Source organism: Medicago truncatula, chromosome 8, assembly GCF_003473485.1.
Source record: "Medicago truncatula cultivar Jemalong A17 chromosome 8, MtrunA17r5.0-ANR, whole genome shotgun sequence".
NCBI classification, from domain to species: Eukaryota; Viridiplantae; Streptophyta; class Magnoliopsida; order Fabales; family Fabaceae; genus Medicago; species Medicago truncatula.
Window position 1 is genome coordinate 2,157,181 of NC_053049.1, and position 15,795 is coordinate 2,172,975.

The following is a 15,795-nucleotide window of genomic DNA, read 5'->3' on the forward strand; positions in this document are numbered from 1 at the left end:
TTTTTTTATTCTCAATTATCATATATCTAAATTACCGTAAATGTACCAACAATGGATTGTGTTGAGTGGTAAAAGATTAAACAAATAGTCTGAAATTCGATCTTTAACCCTAGTGTATGGAGAAAGCTCGATTAATCATCGTTAAATGATTGTAGATACTTCTTTGTGTATATATAACATAGTTATAAAAAAAATAAAAATAAAAAATAAAAAATTACTCAATGTAAGAAGATTCTTCGTGGTCCAAAGGCCAGATATGATTTTTAGCTTTTTCACATTTGCTTGAGTTTTCACTTTTATACCCTGATAGGGACAGTAATAATCACCTTCAACCAGCGTTGTTTTTTTTTACCAATTTTGTTTATATAAAAAGTGAAATCAAGTGGTGTTATTCTTCATGCTGTCCTACCAAAGCTGAGCACCTTATAACATGACAAAAATCAATTATGTAGGACTCTCACGTGACATTCAATCTAACATCCAATTTAAAATTGACCAGAAAAATAAATATACTATTTGCCATATGATTTCCCTTTATATAATGTACTACTTTTCTTTTGTTTTGGTCTAAACTCAAATTCTCTTCAAATTTCCTCTACTTCACTCTCTTTATGTTCACTCACTTGATTGCCAAGTTCTAAATCCATAATATATTGCTAGAGTGGTTAGTACATACATGTATTCATATATGTATACTATATATGTGTTATGTATTATTACAATATGAAAAATCTTAGGCCAATAATTTTGTGACACTTCTTGCAGAACCAAGAGCAGAATTTGAGCTTCAAGCTAAGAAGCAAGCATGGCTTTGGAGAACTTCTACAGCATCTTATTTGGTGAAACAAGTAAGTCCTAATCAATATTTACAAATTCATGCACCACTGCATCTTATCTTATTATTATTTCAACATAAAGAACTATATCAGAATGCATTATTTGTATGAACATTTCACTTCTATAGTCAGTGTTTTTATTCCCTTTGTCTGTTTTTGGCTCCTCAATTCCTAAGTCTAAACCTTGGAAAGACTTTTGTTTTTTAGTTGGTAAATGGAGATTTTCAAGATTTGATAAAATGATTGCTGTATCTACTGTGTGGCTTTTAACTTTAGCTATTTAGCATTGACATTTTAATTTAAAGACGAGTTTGGCGTTTAAAACCGACACATTTTATTCAATCATTTTACATTCTCAAGTTATTGTAGTACAAACATGTTAGTTTTGTATCCGTGTGTCTGTGCCGATGCTTAAACATTATTGAACAAAATGAGCAAGCGAATGAGTAACACTTATATTTTTTTGGAGGAGAGTGACGTACAGCCGTATTTGAGGCAAAGCGATGAGGGCGACCGCCCTAGACCCCAAACAAAAGTACATCCTCCGATCATTATTATAAGCAAAATTTTACATTTTAGATTCATTCATTAAATGATGTATATGGTCTATAATAAAGACCATGTACATTATTAATTGAATGAATCTAAAATGCAAAATTTTACTTATAATAGTGATTGAAAGATGTACATAATTTGGGCCCCTAAATTTTTTTTAAAGGTCTATTCAGCTCTAAAAAAAATTGCTCATTTTTTATATCAAATTTGATGTTTATATATATTTATTAATTAGGATCTAAAATATAAGTTCGTCCTAAACCATCAAAATATCAGAAACGGCTCTAGAAATGTAAATATAGTATTTTACACCCAAGATATACAAATATTAACAATTGAATCATATGGCAACATTAATTAAGTGTAGGAAGCTTCATTGAACATCTTTGTTAAGCAGATCAGTGGTGTAGACTGTGGTTGTTTTGTGATATCAGCATTTTTTTTCTTAAAAAAATAATTGTCAATTATTAATTATAGACAATCATCATTTATTAATTTCTGACAATCAAAACAACTCCCACCAACTTTTCTTTTAAAAACCAACCCTTTTTAGCCATCTTTCTCAAATGTCTTCTCTGATTAATTTCTTTTATGGTCGCATTTAATATGAACAAGTGTAATATTTGTGCACCATATACAAGTTTTATTTCAACTATTAGATTAGATAGGTGCACTGATTTTATTATGGTCTATCCACATCATATCTTTTTTCACTTTATCTTCAACTTTAGTATCATACTATCATCAACTTCATGAGAGATCCACCACCACTCACTTTAAGTGTCTTGTTAGGATAAATTTATATTGAAAATTCATAATAAAATTATTTTTTTTAAATCTTTTATATTATTATAAACGTAGCTCAGTTGATATGGACAATGCATAAAATATGCATGGTTTGGGATTTAAACTTCGACCACAAAAAAATATAGTATATTATATATTCAAAATCAATCATCCATTAAGTGCTTTCCATGTGGCTTAGAACAAATTACTTTCCAAGTTGATTCCACACAATGGACAATATTTGGCATTGATACTTAAGTGACGAAGCATATGCTGTGGCTGTCATAACAATTTTGTCTTTGTGTATGCATTCATTGATTCAAACTTCTAATCACACCTTTCTATTTGTGGCTTTTATTATTTTGTTGGAAAAATCAAATTTGTATTCCTCCTTAGTTTTTTATTGTGTCCAACTCAACTCAAAAAATTGACAAATCTAATATGAATATTCCATGTAAGTATTGCTCAAGAAATATATTCTCAAAAATAAGAAAAACATACTCAAAGATAAGAAGAAAGACACAATGCGATTTTTACTTAGTTTTTGCAAATCCACATAGAATAAAATGTACATAAAATGTTTTTTATTTTTTTGCAATTTAAAAGATGACAGCCTATAACAAGTCATATAAAGAGGACCATTGATGGACATAAGGTCCATATTAAGGGACCCCTAATTTAATTCTACAAAATTGCCAAGATTTGTATAAACTACATTCAATCTTATCTCTTATAATAAATGTGAGAAGTAGTAAGTAGTAGATTTTTATAGATTTTTTTTATTCCTAAAAAAAAAAATAGTAGATTTTTATAGATTTTTTGGCATCTTGGAAAATCAAAATCAAACAAAAAGTTGGGGAGGTTTCAATTTAAGACGATAGTCATAGTACCACTCTTTAACTTTTTCTTTGGTTTTTTTTGTCAAAAATTATTATTTGGTTTTGTTTGTTAGCGAGCAATATTGTACTTTAGAAATGTGCACAGTAGCGGCGAAACCAAACATGTCTTATTCTATTGATGAAGGGGTAAAGAAGAGTTTAAAAATGGGACAATAATAAATTATCTCTTGAGAAACTATTTTTCATATTTGTCCTTTTCTAATTAGGTGCCATTGATCATTGATTTCAATTTTACAGAAAGAAAAAAAAAACAATTTAGAATTTTAGAGTAATGTTAAAAGTGATAAAGACTAATGAGGTACAATTATTCAGTAAAACCAAAGGAGGCACAGTCACATTTACACACATTTCTAATTTTTTACGTCTCAACTATTTAAAAAAGAATATATACTCTACGTATACTTTACGTTATTTGAAATGATTTTATTTGTTTATTGAATACAGCAACAATACAATAATCCAAGATGCCAAATACTATAAATGTTCAATTAGTCTTTATACTTCACTTGGCTCAAAACTATGTTATTCTACGAGTTTTAGGGATCTGGGTTGTGTGTTCAGTCACAATTTCGTGATTATACAACCAATCAATTTAAACTGTCTGATATCGGCTGATTCACATTTTAAGTTTGATATTTTAGATTAAAAAGAATAAAAATTTGTATTGAAATTTAGATGTGACTCATTGCGTGCAGTCACACTACACACAATCCAAATCGGAGTTTTAGATACCCTATATACCTCACTCTGTGTAGGCTCAATATTACTTTTGCTTGAACAATATCCTACAATACAATGAATCGTCATGAGTTTGACATCGCTCTTCATTTGGCTTTGACAGAGCTAAGAAATTTTTCATGGACTACATGGCAGCCATTAGTCTCACCATGCTTGTTGGAACATGTAACTTTACCTCTAGAGTTTGGCTTTCTTGTGATATTGTTAGTCCAATTCATAAGAAATTGCATGAACAACATCACCAAGCAAAACAAGGTCTCAGAAGTGCATCCAAATTGCATAAAATTTGGTTTTCCTTACAAAATAAGCATAGCTTGCACCACTTCATTGTTGGCTATTCATGCCTTAATGCTAATATTGATGCTCAATCATGAGCCTCAGTGTACTTCAAAACTTCAAACTTATACATCAGAGATCATTCAAGTGTTATCATCTGCGACTATTCTAATAGCAATATGCAAGATGTCAAAAACAAATGCTAATTTCCATTGGATTGTAAGGCTTTGGTGGTTTTTCAGTTTCCTTTTGAGCATTATCAGCACAGCCCTTCATGTCCATTTCAGTATAAAAAACAAGGGTGTTATTGGTATAAAAGAATATGCAGATTTCCTTGGTTTGGTTGTTTCAACATGTCTGTTAGTTGTTTCAACAAGAGGGAAAACAGGCATAGTCATCATTGCAACAAATGGTAGCATATCTGAACCACTTTTGGAAGAGAAAAATGAGAAACATTCTTCTGAGTGTCTAAAAGAATCACCATATGGAAAAGCTACAATTTTTCAATTGATAAATTTCTCATGGCTCAATCCGTTGTTTGCGGTAGGGTATAAGAAACCTCTTCAATTGGATGACATTCCTAATCTTGACATCAAGGACTCTGCTGAATATCTAAATTGCGCATTTGATGAGAGTCTTAGAAAAGTTAAGGAAAAAGATGGAACTACAAATCCATCTATCTACAAGGCAATCTATTTATTTGCTAGAAAAAAAGCGGCAATCAACGCGCTTTTTGCAATAATAAGCGCTTCAGCATCTTATGTTGGTCCATATTTGATCACTGACTTTGTGAATTTCCTCACCGAGAAGGACAGTCGCGGACTAAAGAGCGGATACCTTTTGTCGCTAGGTTTCTTATGTGCTAAAATGGTTGAGGTTATAGCTCAGAGGCAATGGATTTTCGGTGCTCGGCAATTAGGCCTCCGCCTAAGGGCCGCATTGATATCACATGTATACAAGAAGGGCTTACATCTGTCAAGCCGATCGCGTCAAAGTCATTCTGGTGGTGAGATAATGAACTACATGAGTGTAGATGTGCAGAGGATTACGGATTTCGTTTGGTATGTAAACGTTATTTGGATGCTGCCGATACAAATTTCCTTAGCTGTTATCATTTTGCAGACAAATCTTGGATTAGGTTCATTGGCTGCATTAGCTGCTACACTAGCAGTTATGACTTTGAACATACCTTTAACGAAAATACAGAAAAGATACCAAACCAAGATCATGGATGCAAAAGACAACAGAATGAAGACCACTTCAGAAATTCTCAAAAACATGAGGACATTGAAACTTCAAGCATGGGATGGTGAGTTTTTCCAAAGGATAGAATCATTGAGAAGTGTTGAATATGGTTGGTTATCAAAGTCATTAAGACAACAGGCGTTTTCGGCTTTTATCTTCTGGGGTTCACCTACATTCATTTCAGTGATAACCTTCTGGACATGCATGTTCTTAGGAATTGAACTGACAGCCGGAAGGGTCTTATCTGCATTCGCGACATTCCGAATGTTACAAGATCCAATCTTCAGTCTACCTGATTTACTCAATGTCATTGCTCAAGGAAAAGTTTCCGTCGATAGGATTGCTTCTTTTCTTAAGAAGGAAGAAATCCAACATGATGTAATTGAATATGTTTCTAAGGACAAAACAGAATTTGATGTAGTTATTGAGAAAGGAAGATTCAGTTGGGATCCTGAGACAGCAATTCCAACACTTGATGAAATTGAGTTGAGAGTAAAGAGAGGAATGAAGGTTGCAATTTGTGGTTCTGTTGGTTCCGGGAAATCTAGTATGCTCTCAGGAGTTTTGGGAGAGATATTTAAACAATCAGGGAATGTTAAGATTAGTGGAACAAAGGCTTATGTTCCACAATCAGCATGGATACTTACTGGAAATATTAGGGACAATATAACCTTTGGAAAAGAGTTTGATGAAGATAAGTATGAAAAAACTGTTGAAGCATGTGCATTGAAAAAGGACTTTGAACTATTCTCATGTGGTGATTTGACTGAGATTGGTGAAAGAGGGATTAATATGAGTGGTGGACAGAAACAAAGAATACAGATAGCTAGAGCTGTTTATCAAGATGCTGACATATACCTTTTTGATGATCCTTTTAGTGCTGTCGATGCTCATACTGGCACTCACCTCTTTAAGGTCAGTTTTTCTTTTCTGTACTTTAAATTTGTTAAATATTTCATGGTTTGAAGACTTGTTTGAGAAACAATTACATTGCTTTAATGTTTGGTGTTTCATATGTTTTCCGCAGGAATGTCTTTTGGGGATTCTCAAAGAAAAAACTATACTTTTTGTTACACACCAAGTTGAGTTTCTTCCAGCAGCAGACCTCATTCTGGTAAATGATGCTTGCTTGAAAGTTTGGTTCTATATTTATTTAGTCAATAAAGAGTATATCGAATTATGTTGTTGACGAGACTATAGTCTATTAAACTAAGAATTTAATTCATATACACCGTCAGTTTAAAGATTTTCTACATTGGCAATCAATCTTAATCCTCAAATCTTTAAAAACATTTGGCTTTAATCAATAAATACTTCTAAAGTCAGACATATGATGATTGGTTGTGATTTTATGACGGTGTAAAATATATAATTTTACTTTGGATTCATATTATTTAAAAAAGAGCCAAATGATTTTACTTTGGATTCCTTAATCTTGTTATACCTCTTCCATTTTTATCATACATCACACTGTCATTGATCCAAATGAAAACCAGGTGATGCAAAATGGAAGGATTGCACAAGCTGGAACATTTGAAGAACTTCTAAAGCAAAATATAGGATTTGAATTATTAGTTGGTGCTCATAGCAAAGCACTAGAGTCAGTTCTTACGGTTGGAAATTCAAGTCAAGCAAATTTAAATCCAATACCTGAAGGAGAATGCATCACCTACTCGAACTCAAGTTCTGAACTTTTACACACACAACTTGACACAGTGCAAGATAATCCTCCTACAGAAAGCAAAGGAAATAATGATGGAAAATTGGTTCAAGATGAAGAAAGAGAAACAGGAAGCATATCAAAAGAAGTTTACTGGTCTTATTTGACAACTGTTAAAGGAGGAATTCTTATTCCAATCATACTATTGGCACAGTCTTCTTTCCAAATACTTCAGATTGCTAGTAACTATTGGATGGCTTGGGTTTGTCCTACAAAATCTGATGCTAAGCCTATATTTGATATGAATTTCATACTACTTATTTATATGGTACTTTCTGTTGCTGGTTCCCTTTGTGTTCTCCTGAGAGCCACGTTGGTGTTAAATGTTGGACTTTGGACAGCACAAACTTTTTTCACAAGAATGTTGCATAATGTGCAACGAGCCCCCATGTCATTTTTTGATTCTACCCCAACTGGAAGAATCTTGAACAGGGTAAGAATTCATATCTATTAATGCTATCTTTGACTATCATTGTTATTATTACAATGCAATATTGAACAGTGTTGTCAATCTTGGATAGAGGAAAATAGTGCTATAGCGTCGCTGTTGCCTCTATTTGATAACATTTTGTACTAAATAACATATCGCCTAACAATATCGATTTGTTCAAATTCCTCATATGCTATAGCCCTACTATGGGCACTATATAACAACACTGATATTGAAAGTCTTACTTTCAGGCCTCCACAGATCAAGGTGTGCTAGACTTAGAAATGGCAAATAAAATAGGATGGTGTGCTTTCTCAATAATACAAATTCTTGGCACTATTGCGGTGATGTGTCAGGCAGCATGGCAAGTATTTATCATCTTCATTCCAGTAACTGCAATCTGCATATGGTATCAAGTATGTATCCTTTTACCTTCTTGCTCTCTCTATATGAGAGGACATAAAACAAGTGTTACTCATTACTAATTCCAAAATTAATGCAAGATATAATATTCCAATTTTACAATGTGTAATCTATGTGAACCGAAGCTTAAATTCAAATTTTAAATTTAATATTTAAATTGGATAAAAATGCTCATATTTGAGTTATTTTTGTACTTACAAAGAAATCAGTCTCTTTCTCATGTCTTTCTCTATCCACCATTGTTTTATGAAATCCTGACAGAAGTTGAATGATGTTTATTTCAGCGATATTATAATCCGACAGCAAGAGAACTGGCTCGCTTAGCACAGATACAAATTACTCCAATTCTCCACCATTTTTCAGAATCTTTAGCAGGAGCTGCATCAATACGAGCTTTCGATCAAGAAGGCCGTTTCATGAGCACAAATCTTGTTCTTCTGGATGGCTTCTCAAGGCCATGGTTTCATAACGTGTCTGCAATGGAATGGCTTTCTTACAGATTGAACCTGCTTTCAAATTTTGTTTTTGCCTTTTCACTTGTCTTGCTAGTGAGCCTCCCTGAAGGTTTCATAAATCCAAGTAAGTACAAAGCTTTATTGAGAAAATATCAGTAATAGACAATAAAACCATGTGTTTTGCAAACATACGAAGTTATTTTCATATAATACTCCTCACATGAATTGAAAATGATCTTACTTTCTTTTCCGGTATGTTACAGGTATTGCAGGGTTAGCAGTAACATATGGAATCAATTTGAATGTCTTGCAAGCTTCGGTTATATGGAACATTTGCAATGCAGAAAACAAGATGATATCAGTTGAAAGAATTCTTCAATATACAAATATCGCAAGTGAATCACCTCTTGTGATTGAAGACTCCCGGCCGCCAAGAAACTGGCCAGAAACTGGAACAATATGTTTCCAAAATTTGCAGGTTTGATATAGCAAGAATTAAGGACACACAAAATATGTAATGAATCAAGTTTCTATGTCCATTTTTTCCTAACATATCTTCTACACAAAATATTATGTTACAGATACGATACGCTGAACATCTACCATCTGTGTTGAAAAATATCACTTGCACTTTTCCTGGAAGGAAGAAAATAGGTGTTGTAGGACGAACTGGCAGTGGAAAATCAACCCTCATACAGGCAATTTTCAGGATTGTTGAACCAAGAGAGGGATGCATTATGATTGACAATGTGGACATATGTGAGATAGGTCTCCATGACTTAAGGTCAAGGCTCAGCATTATCCCACAGGATCCAGCCTTGTTTGAAGGCACAGTCAGAGGAAACCTGGACCCTCTGGAGCAATACTCTGACAGTGAAGTGTGGGAGGTAAGCACTTCAATCAAAGTTAATGGATATTTATTACTATTAGCACAGTTAAAATTATCTTCTCATTGAAAAGGAAAGAGAGTATCCAGATGAATACTCAGTGGTTACATTTAGGGTGTGTTTGATACACTGAGGTACAAAACAATGAGAATAGCACAAAACAAACACTTGATACACTTCACAACTCTTTGTTCTGTACATTTTTTTTATGGAGAACAACACAAGTAATATAATGTGAAATTTACTAAAACATCCTTAGTACTTTTTCTAAGAACAAATTATATATAGGTAGCTACACGTGAAATAGTCGTATTTTTTCCCTTATCATCAACTAAATGGTTTTTTCATTTTCAGGCACTAGATAAATGTCAGCTAGGTCACCTAGTGAGGGCCAAGGAAGAGAAGTTGGACTCCCCAGGTTATTGACATTAGCTATCAACTTGCACAGTTTATTATGCTTTTGGTAATAATAATCATAGTTACTAATAAAAACTGAATTGCTTTCGCAGTGGTTGAAAATGGTGATAATTGGAGTGCTGGACAAAGGCAATTATTTTGCCTTGGAAGAGCTTTGCTGAAGAAAAGCAGCATTTTAGTACTAGATGAAGCAACAGCCTCAGTGGACTCTGCAACTGATGGGGTGATACAGGATATCATTTGTCAAGAGTTCAACAATCGAACAGTTGTCACAATAGCTCATCGAATCCACACAGTCATCGATAGTGACTTGGTTTTAGTTCTCAGCGATGGTAAGTGTTTGAGATTACAAAAAGAACTAATTTTGACCATTTAATTGTGTTGCAAAATAGACCTTTAAATAGGTTTTCAAATAAAAAAATGTACACCGACAGTGTAAATAAGCATTACGCCAACAAAAATATGAAATATGTTGATAAATATTCTACAACCAAATGAAGTAACAAAATAATGACACTAGAGTTTGACATTATATGGCAAGTAGCTTAATATATATCTTATGTTACAGGGAGAATTGCAGAATATGATGAACCATCAAAGTTACTTGAAAGAGAAGATTCCTTCTTCTACAAACTTATAAAAGAGTACTCTAGCAGATCCCATAGCTTCAACAACTTGGCAACTCAACATGTCCAAGACAGGGAATAATTTCAAGACTTGGGGGATAATATATTAATTTATGGAGTCACAGATAGCTACTTGTTTGATGGACAAAAAAGGCTCCAAATTATTTCAGCCATAGCTTCAATAAAGAAAGAAGCTCTTTCCTGGTCCCATCCATATGAGGTAACAGAACAAAATGGGAAATCATTAAGAGCCTCTTTATTTGATATACCATATGTGAGGAGACATAGGCTCCAATTTTGAGCAGGAAAAAACAAATTGGGATGAGATTGTAAATAGGGATGTCCAGTCTCTCATCTGCTAAAACTGTAATAACTAGCAGTTCTCTGTAATCTGTTAAGAAGTGCACTCTTAGAGTATGGTTGTTTTTAGATGGAATTCTTCACCGTCCGTTTAGAAAGTAAAACTGAAAAAAAAACTCTTGTTTGATCTTTAGATTGGATCTTATTGTAAACTAAGTTTTGCCTCATTTTGCCTTCAAATTCGGTTTAAAATGGAATGGGAGGTTGTGCTTTAGCAAACTTCAATCCAATCTAATCCCGTCAAAAAGGGATCTTTCACTCGCAACTTTATAGAATAATCACTCGAGGAAGCTGAGATCCAATTAAGGTTTCCATGAGCTTGTACCTTTCCAAGACCACAAACCTGTGACAGAGCTTAGGAGATGTGGAAGTCTACAACTAATAATTGGGAGCGAAGAACTCCACTTTTAGCTCAAAAATTTTATAAGTAAATCCCCGCACATCAACTAAGCTATACCATTATGAATGTGTTCAACGCCAAAATTTAAAATGCTCTGATCATGTCCTAATAATTCCTTCAACTTGATTGTCAGTAAATATTGGGATTGAGGAAATAAATATTGAAAGAATTGAACCAAAAGGTAGTCTCTTTGACTAAAATAATACAGTTAAGGAAAGCATGTACAACTTCAACAATGTTCAAACCAAAGACCCTACTTCATTTCATCAAGGATAGGGTCACAAGTAATTGATTCTCCTACTAAAATTGAAAGGAAACAGGATGAAGCCATAAAAGAGAGAGAATTAAATTGATCCATAAAAGACACTGGTATTTATCTTTTCAAATTAAAGGAGCAAGAATGAATTTCAAACCACCTCACACATTATTAAATTTTGATATTTTGCTTCTAAACTCCAATGATTCTACATAAAGAGCTTGATCATCCTTACAATTTCATATAAAACATCTACCAACTACATCAAAAAACTACTTTTATCAACATCAATAAAGGCAAAACCAATAGCTCTAAATATGCAGCCCGCAGCAAAATGTTCGGCATTAAAATATATACACAGGGCAATTTTGCCAATTGAATGAAATAAGAGTATATGAGTGTGACTTGGGATTTTGCATGGGATCTGCTATGCCATATATCATTTTGAAATCCAATTCGAATATGGTTTTTGTTTCCTAGAATGACCACATGAACACTGAATTGTAATCATATTAACAGCTTATATCTGTTTCAATACAAGTCCGTGTATGTAAATATAAACACTATACACTAATTATTTTAAGCTACAAAAGCTATTCTCGAAAACAGATTCAAAAGAAGACCTTGTTTATGAGTTCACATTGATTAGATTAATATCAATCCCTCAATATTCATGTAGTTTAGAAACCTCTTAAACTATCCAGGACCAAATTCATTGTACAAAATTTGATCAAACATAACTTGGTTAATGTCGTTGGTTACTTTTTAAAATTAAAAGCAGTTGGTTTCAAACACAACACTTTCATGAGAAATCACCTAGGAAATGGTTCTGAATGTACAATATACATATCATAACCTGTTATTAAAATATTATTTCTATAGACTTCAGTCTTCAAATAATTGCACGCAGTAAGCAATTATAAGAATAAGAATTTACGAAGTTCAAAAGTTTTTAAAGAATAAAAAAGACTTTAACTTGATATTCAACATTTTCATTAAAGATGAAATGTATTATATACAAAATATACTTTTACAATGCCTACGAAAGAGTAACAAAGCATCAATCATTTTTCTCAAACAAACTTTTACCAATATCAAAGAATAACCCTTGACTAAGAGTCCACAGTTTTACCAGCTTGTAGAGTCAGGTTGCTCATTCTGTAAGAATTGATAACTTCCATCTTGTTGTAAACCCATATCATAAACTTCAGAATCTGCATCTCTAACCCTTCGTGAAACATTGTTTGAACTCCTCTGAGTATATTTTCCATATCTCCTGCCTGCAATGGAATTACTCCCTCTCTGTGTTCTGCCAGAAGCATCTCTTCCTGCATACATCCCATTAGACCCATTAACATCCTTTGACATAAACCTCTTTCCACTCTCCTTCCTCCTCAATCTAATATCACCAGATCCATTAGACCTAACAGCATCACCATCGTTGGATAAAACCCTCCTTGCACTCCCTTTATTCCCGAAATTGCCATCAAAACTCGCTCCATTCCTCGCATGTGAAGGAGAAGAACGCTCTGCATCATCCGACCCATCTACACCCTTTGGAATAAACTTCCTTCCATTCCCGTGCTTCCTCATTCTAGCATCAATATTTGATCCATTCCTCCCAGAATTCAAAGAAGAATAAGGATCTTCATTATCTGGCCGATCAACATCCCCTAATGAATACCTACTCCCGTTCTTTCTCAATCCACCACGAACATTCAACTCGGTCTTCCTAGTACTCAAATGAGAAGAACGCTCCCCATCATGGAACTGATCGACATCTTCTGGCAAATAACACCTCCCATTTTCATTCTTTCTGAATCCACCACGAACATTCAGTTCACTCCTCCCAGTACTCAAATGAGAAGAACGCTCCCCATCATGGGACCGAACAACATCCTCTGACAAATACCTCCTCCCATTCCCGTTCTTTTTCAATCCACCACGAACATTCAATTCACTCCTCTCAGCACTCAAATGAGAAGAACGCTCCCCATCATGAGACCGATCAACATTATCTGACAAATACCTCCTTCCATTCCCATTCTTTTGCAATCGACTGCCAACATTCACTTCATTCCTCCCATAATTCAAAGGAGAAGAAGAACCACCCTCACCATCATGAACATCATCTGACCCATACCCTTCACCGCCATCATTTTCTAGAACATCAGATCCCTCCAACAAGTCATCACTAGTAACCTTCATATAAGGCTTGATACTATGAACAACCCCTTTAGGAAAGAACCTTGCAGAAGGCAACTCATCAGGGGTTTGAAACAACTGAGGTCCATCATTTTCAGTCCAAAGGTCAAACCCACCAGGCTTCTGAAACCTATCAGCCAAAACCTTGAGCTGCTCATCGGCTTTGATAGAGAACAACTTAGGGGGCTTCTCAACCACCTCCCAGGGCCTCTCCAAGTCAGACACAGCAGCCTTAAGCTCAGCCCTCTTCCTCATTTCATATATCTGCCGCTCCCGGCACAGTCGTGCCTTCAAGAGTTGCTTGGCCTTCTTGGCCTGCATACGCTTCCATTGCCACTTGGACACCCCGCCTGGATACGTCCTTGGCCCACCACCCATTCGGATGACAGTTGAACGAGAAGGTGGTTTTGCTACAGTCACCGTAAGGAACAGCGCATTCTTGTTCTTGTTCTCCCATTCAAAACTTGATAAAGATTTTGAGAATGAAAATGACAGTTGTTGTACGACATTGGCGGATAACACATTCATTTTTGGCAGCTCAGTGTCTGTAGTATGGCTCAAAATACCACCATCCAATTTGTTTAACTTTTATCTGAAAGAAAAGAAAAAAAAAAGACAGAACTCAACCGCAAATGCGATATGAAAACAATACCATAATACATAATGAAACTGAAATTAACAAAATTTGAAATTGAAATTGGTTAAAAAAAGGAAACTGAAATTGGTCTATTTTTTTGGTTAATTCAGTAGCTTCTACTTAACCTCCATAAAAATGTTAAATTGAAGCTTAGAGAGAATTAGTGCAAAAACGTTGAATTGATGCTTGCAGAGAATTAGTTCAAAGCGGAATAGTGAGAAATGAAATTGGAAGAATGGAAGTGAAACTAACCGGAGAAAGAGAAAGCGGAGTATCGTCGTCTCTGTCTCTGTGGCTCTGCTCTGCGTTATCTCTGTAAACCGCCAATGATTTACTACTTACACCCCATAAAATACTACGTATATACCCCCTTTGACAACATCTATTTTTGGATCGATGGTATGTAGCAAGACATACATACCCAGGACGTATCCATTGCCACTTGGACACATGTCTTCATTAATTTAAAATCTTAATTGTTAAATATTTTTTTTGTCACATATCTTACATCCAAATCTTAAATGAAGTAAATGAAGTTTAGTTTAAATGGAGCAAATTAATTAATGTAAGTAGTTAGTTAATGACACTAAAATCTTTCCAGAAGACAATGACTTATCATCGAGTCATGCATACAATTGCAAATTATTTTCAGTAAAAAAAACATTCGAAGCAAGGACAAGATTCTATTTCTCAACATTTTCTATTATAAACGTGTCGTAAACAAAATCAATTTAACAACTAGCCTACAATTTGGAAGTATGTGCATAGTTAAAGAAATGAATATCATCACTTAATGTCATGATTATCATTAACTTCCTCTTTCTAATAACAAATAGTCAACATCATCATTTCATTCTGTTTATAAACATTGTACAATTACTGTTATTATTATTGAAATTATGGTTAGCTCAATTATAGGACCATGACTGTAAACTATTATGTATATTTAAGCACAGTTGCTGCAATGGAATATATATCACATTATTCACCATTTTCTATCTTGGTATCAGAGCTTTAAGCTTGAAAGCTCTCATCGATCCAATCATGTCATCCGCTGCCAACACCAACCAGAAAAATGACCTTCCCACAATAGTTTCTGTCAAGTTGGACAGAGACAACTATCCATTATGGAAATCATTGGTTCTTCCATTAATCAGAGGCTGCAAACTTGATGTCTACATATTGGGGACAAAAGCATGCCCAAATCAGTTCATCACATCAGGTGAAACAACAAAGAAAGCCAATCCTGACTATGATGATTGGATTGCTCGAGATCAAGCACTCCTGGGATGGCTAATCAACTCCATGACAACAGACATAGCCACACAGTTACTACACTGTGAAACATCCAAGGAAATTTGGGATGAAGCCCAAAAGCTTGCAGGAGCTCATACAAAGTCAAGGACAATCTACCTCAAATCTGAATTTCATAATACTCGTAAAGGGGACATGAAGATGGAGCAATATCTCATGAAAATGAAAACTCTTGCAGACAAATTGAAACTTGCAGGGTCACCAATTTCAAACTCTGACTTGATGATCCAAATTCTGAATGGATTAGATGCTGACTATAATCCAGTGGTAGTTAAGCTTGCTGATCTGATTGATCTCAGTTGGGTTGAATTTCAATCCCAACTACTAGCT

At 34.3% G+C, this 15,795-nt stretch overlaps 2 protein-coding genes across 3 annotated transcripts; one reads left to right on the forward strand and one right to left on the reverse strand.

Moving 5' to 3' along the window:
- The first annotated feature begins 515 nt into the window (after nucleotides 1-515).
- On the forward strand, nucleotides 516-10,820 carry LOC112417173 (putative ABC transporter C family member 15). 2 transcript variants are annotated; one of them, XM_039828427.1, is made up of 12 exons: nucleotides 516-664; nucleotides 766-848; nucleotides 3,918-6,250; nucleotides 6,363-6,449; nucleotides 6,832-7,488; nucleotides 7,737-7,901; nucleotides 8,193-8,487; nucleotides 8,627-8,841; nucleotides 8,945-9,250; nucleotides 9,605-9,668; nucleotides 9,760-9,999; nucleotides 10,236-10,820. In XM_039828427.1, the coding sequence occupies exons 2-12, from the start codon at nucleotides 806-808 to the stop codon at nucleotides 10,373-10,375; spliced, it is 4,545 nt and encodes a 1,514-aa protein (XP_039684361.1). In that variant the 5' UTR covers nucleotides 516-664; nucleotides 766-805; the 3' UTR covers nucleotides 10,376-10,820. The 2 variants fall into 2 exon arrangements, with proteins under 2 accessions (XP_039684361.1, XP_039684360.1); XM_039828426.1 differs by lacking the exons at nucleotides 516-664; nucleotides 766-848 and having other exon boundaries at nucleotides 3,784-6,250.
- Nucleotides 10,821-12,304: 1,484 nt separating this feature from the next.
- Nucleotides 12,305-14,568, reverse strand: LOC120577438 (uncharacterized). The gene is made up of 2 exons (XM_039828871.1): nucleotides 14,404-14,568; nucleotides 12,305-14,106 (listed from the first exon to the last, which is right to left on the reverse strand). Exon 2 carries the CDS (start codon nucleotides 14,040-14,042, stop codon nucleotides 12,438-12,440), a length of 1,605 nt encoding a protein of 534 aa, XP_039684805.1. The 5' UTR covers nucleotides 14,043-14,106; nucleotides 14,404-14,568; the 3' UTR covers nucleotides 12,305-12,437.
- Nucleotides 14,569-15,795: the final 1,227 nt, after the last annotated feature.

Excerpts from the sequence above, each read along its gene's own strand:
- LOC120577438 (XM_039828871.1), bottom strand. The coding sequence starts at position 14,042 with ATGAATGTGTTATCCGCCAATGTCGTACAACAACTGTCATTTTCATTC.
- LOC112417173 (XM_039828426.1), top strand. The coding sequence starts at position 3,872 with ATGAATCGTCATGAGTTTGACATCGCTCTTCATTTGGCTTTGACAGAG. Across the intron at positions 6,450-6,831 it reads CAGCAGCAGACCTCATTCTG|GTGATGCAAAATGGAAGGAT; the intron begins GTAAATGATGCT and ends AATGAAAACCAG. Across the intron at positions 7,489-7,736 it reads CTGGAAGAATCTTGAACAGG|GCCTCCACAGATCAAGGTGT; the intron begins GTAAGAATTCAT and ends TCTTACTTTCAG.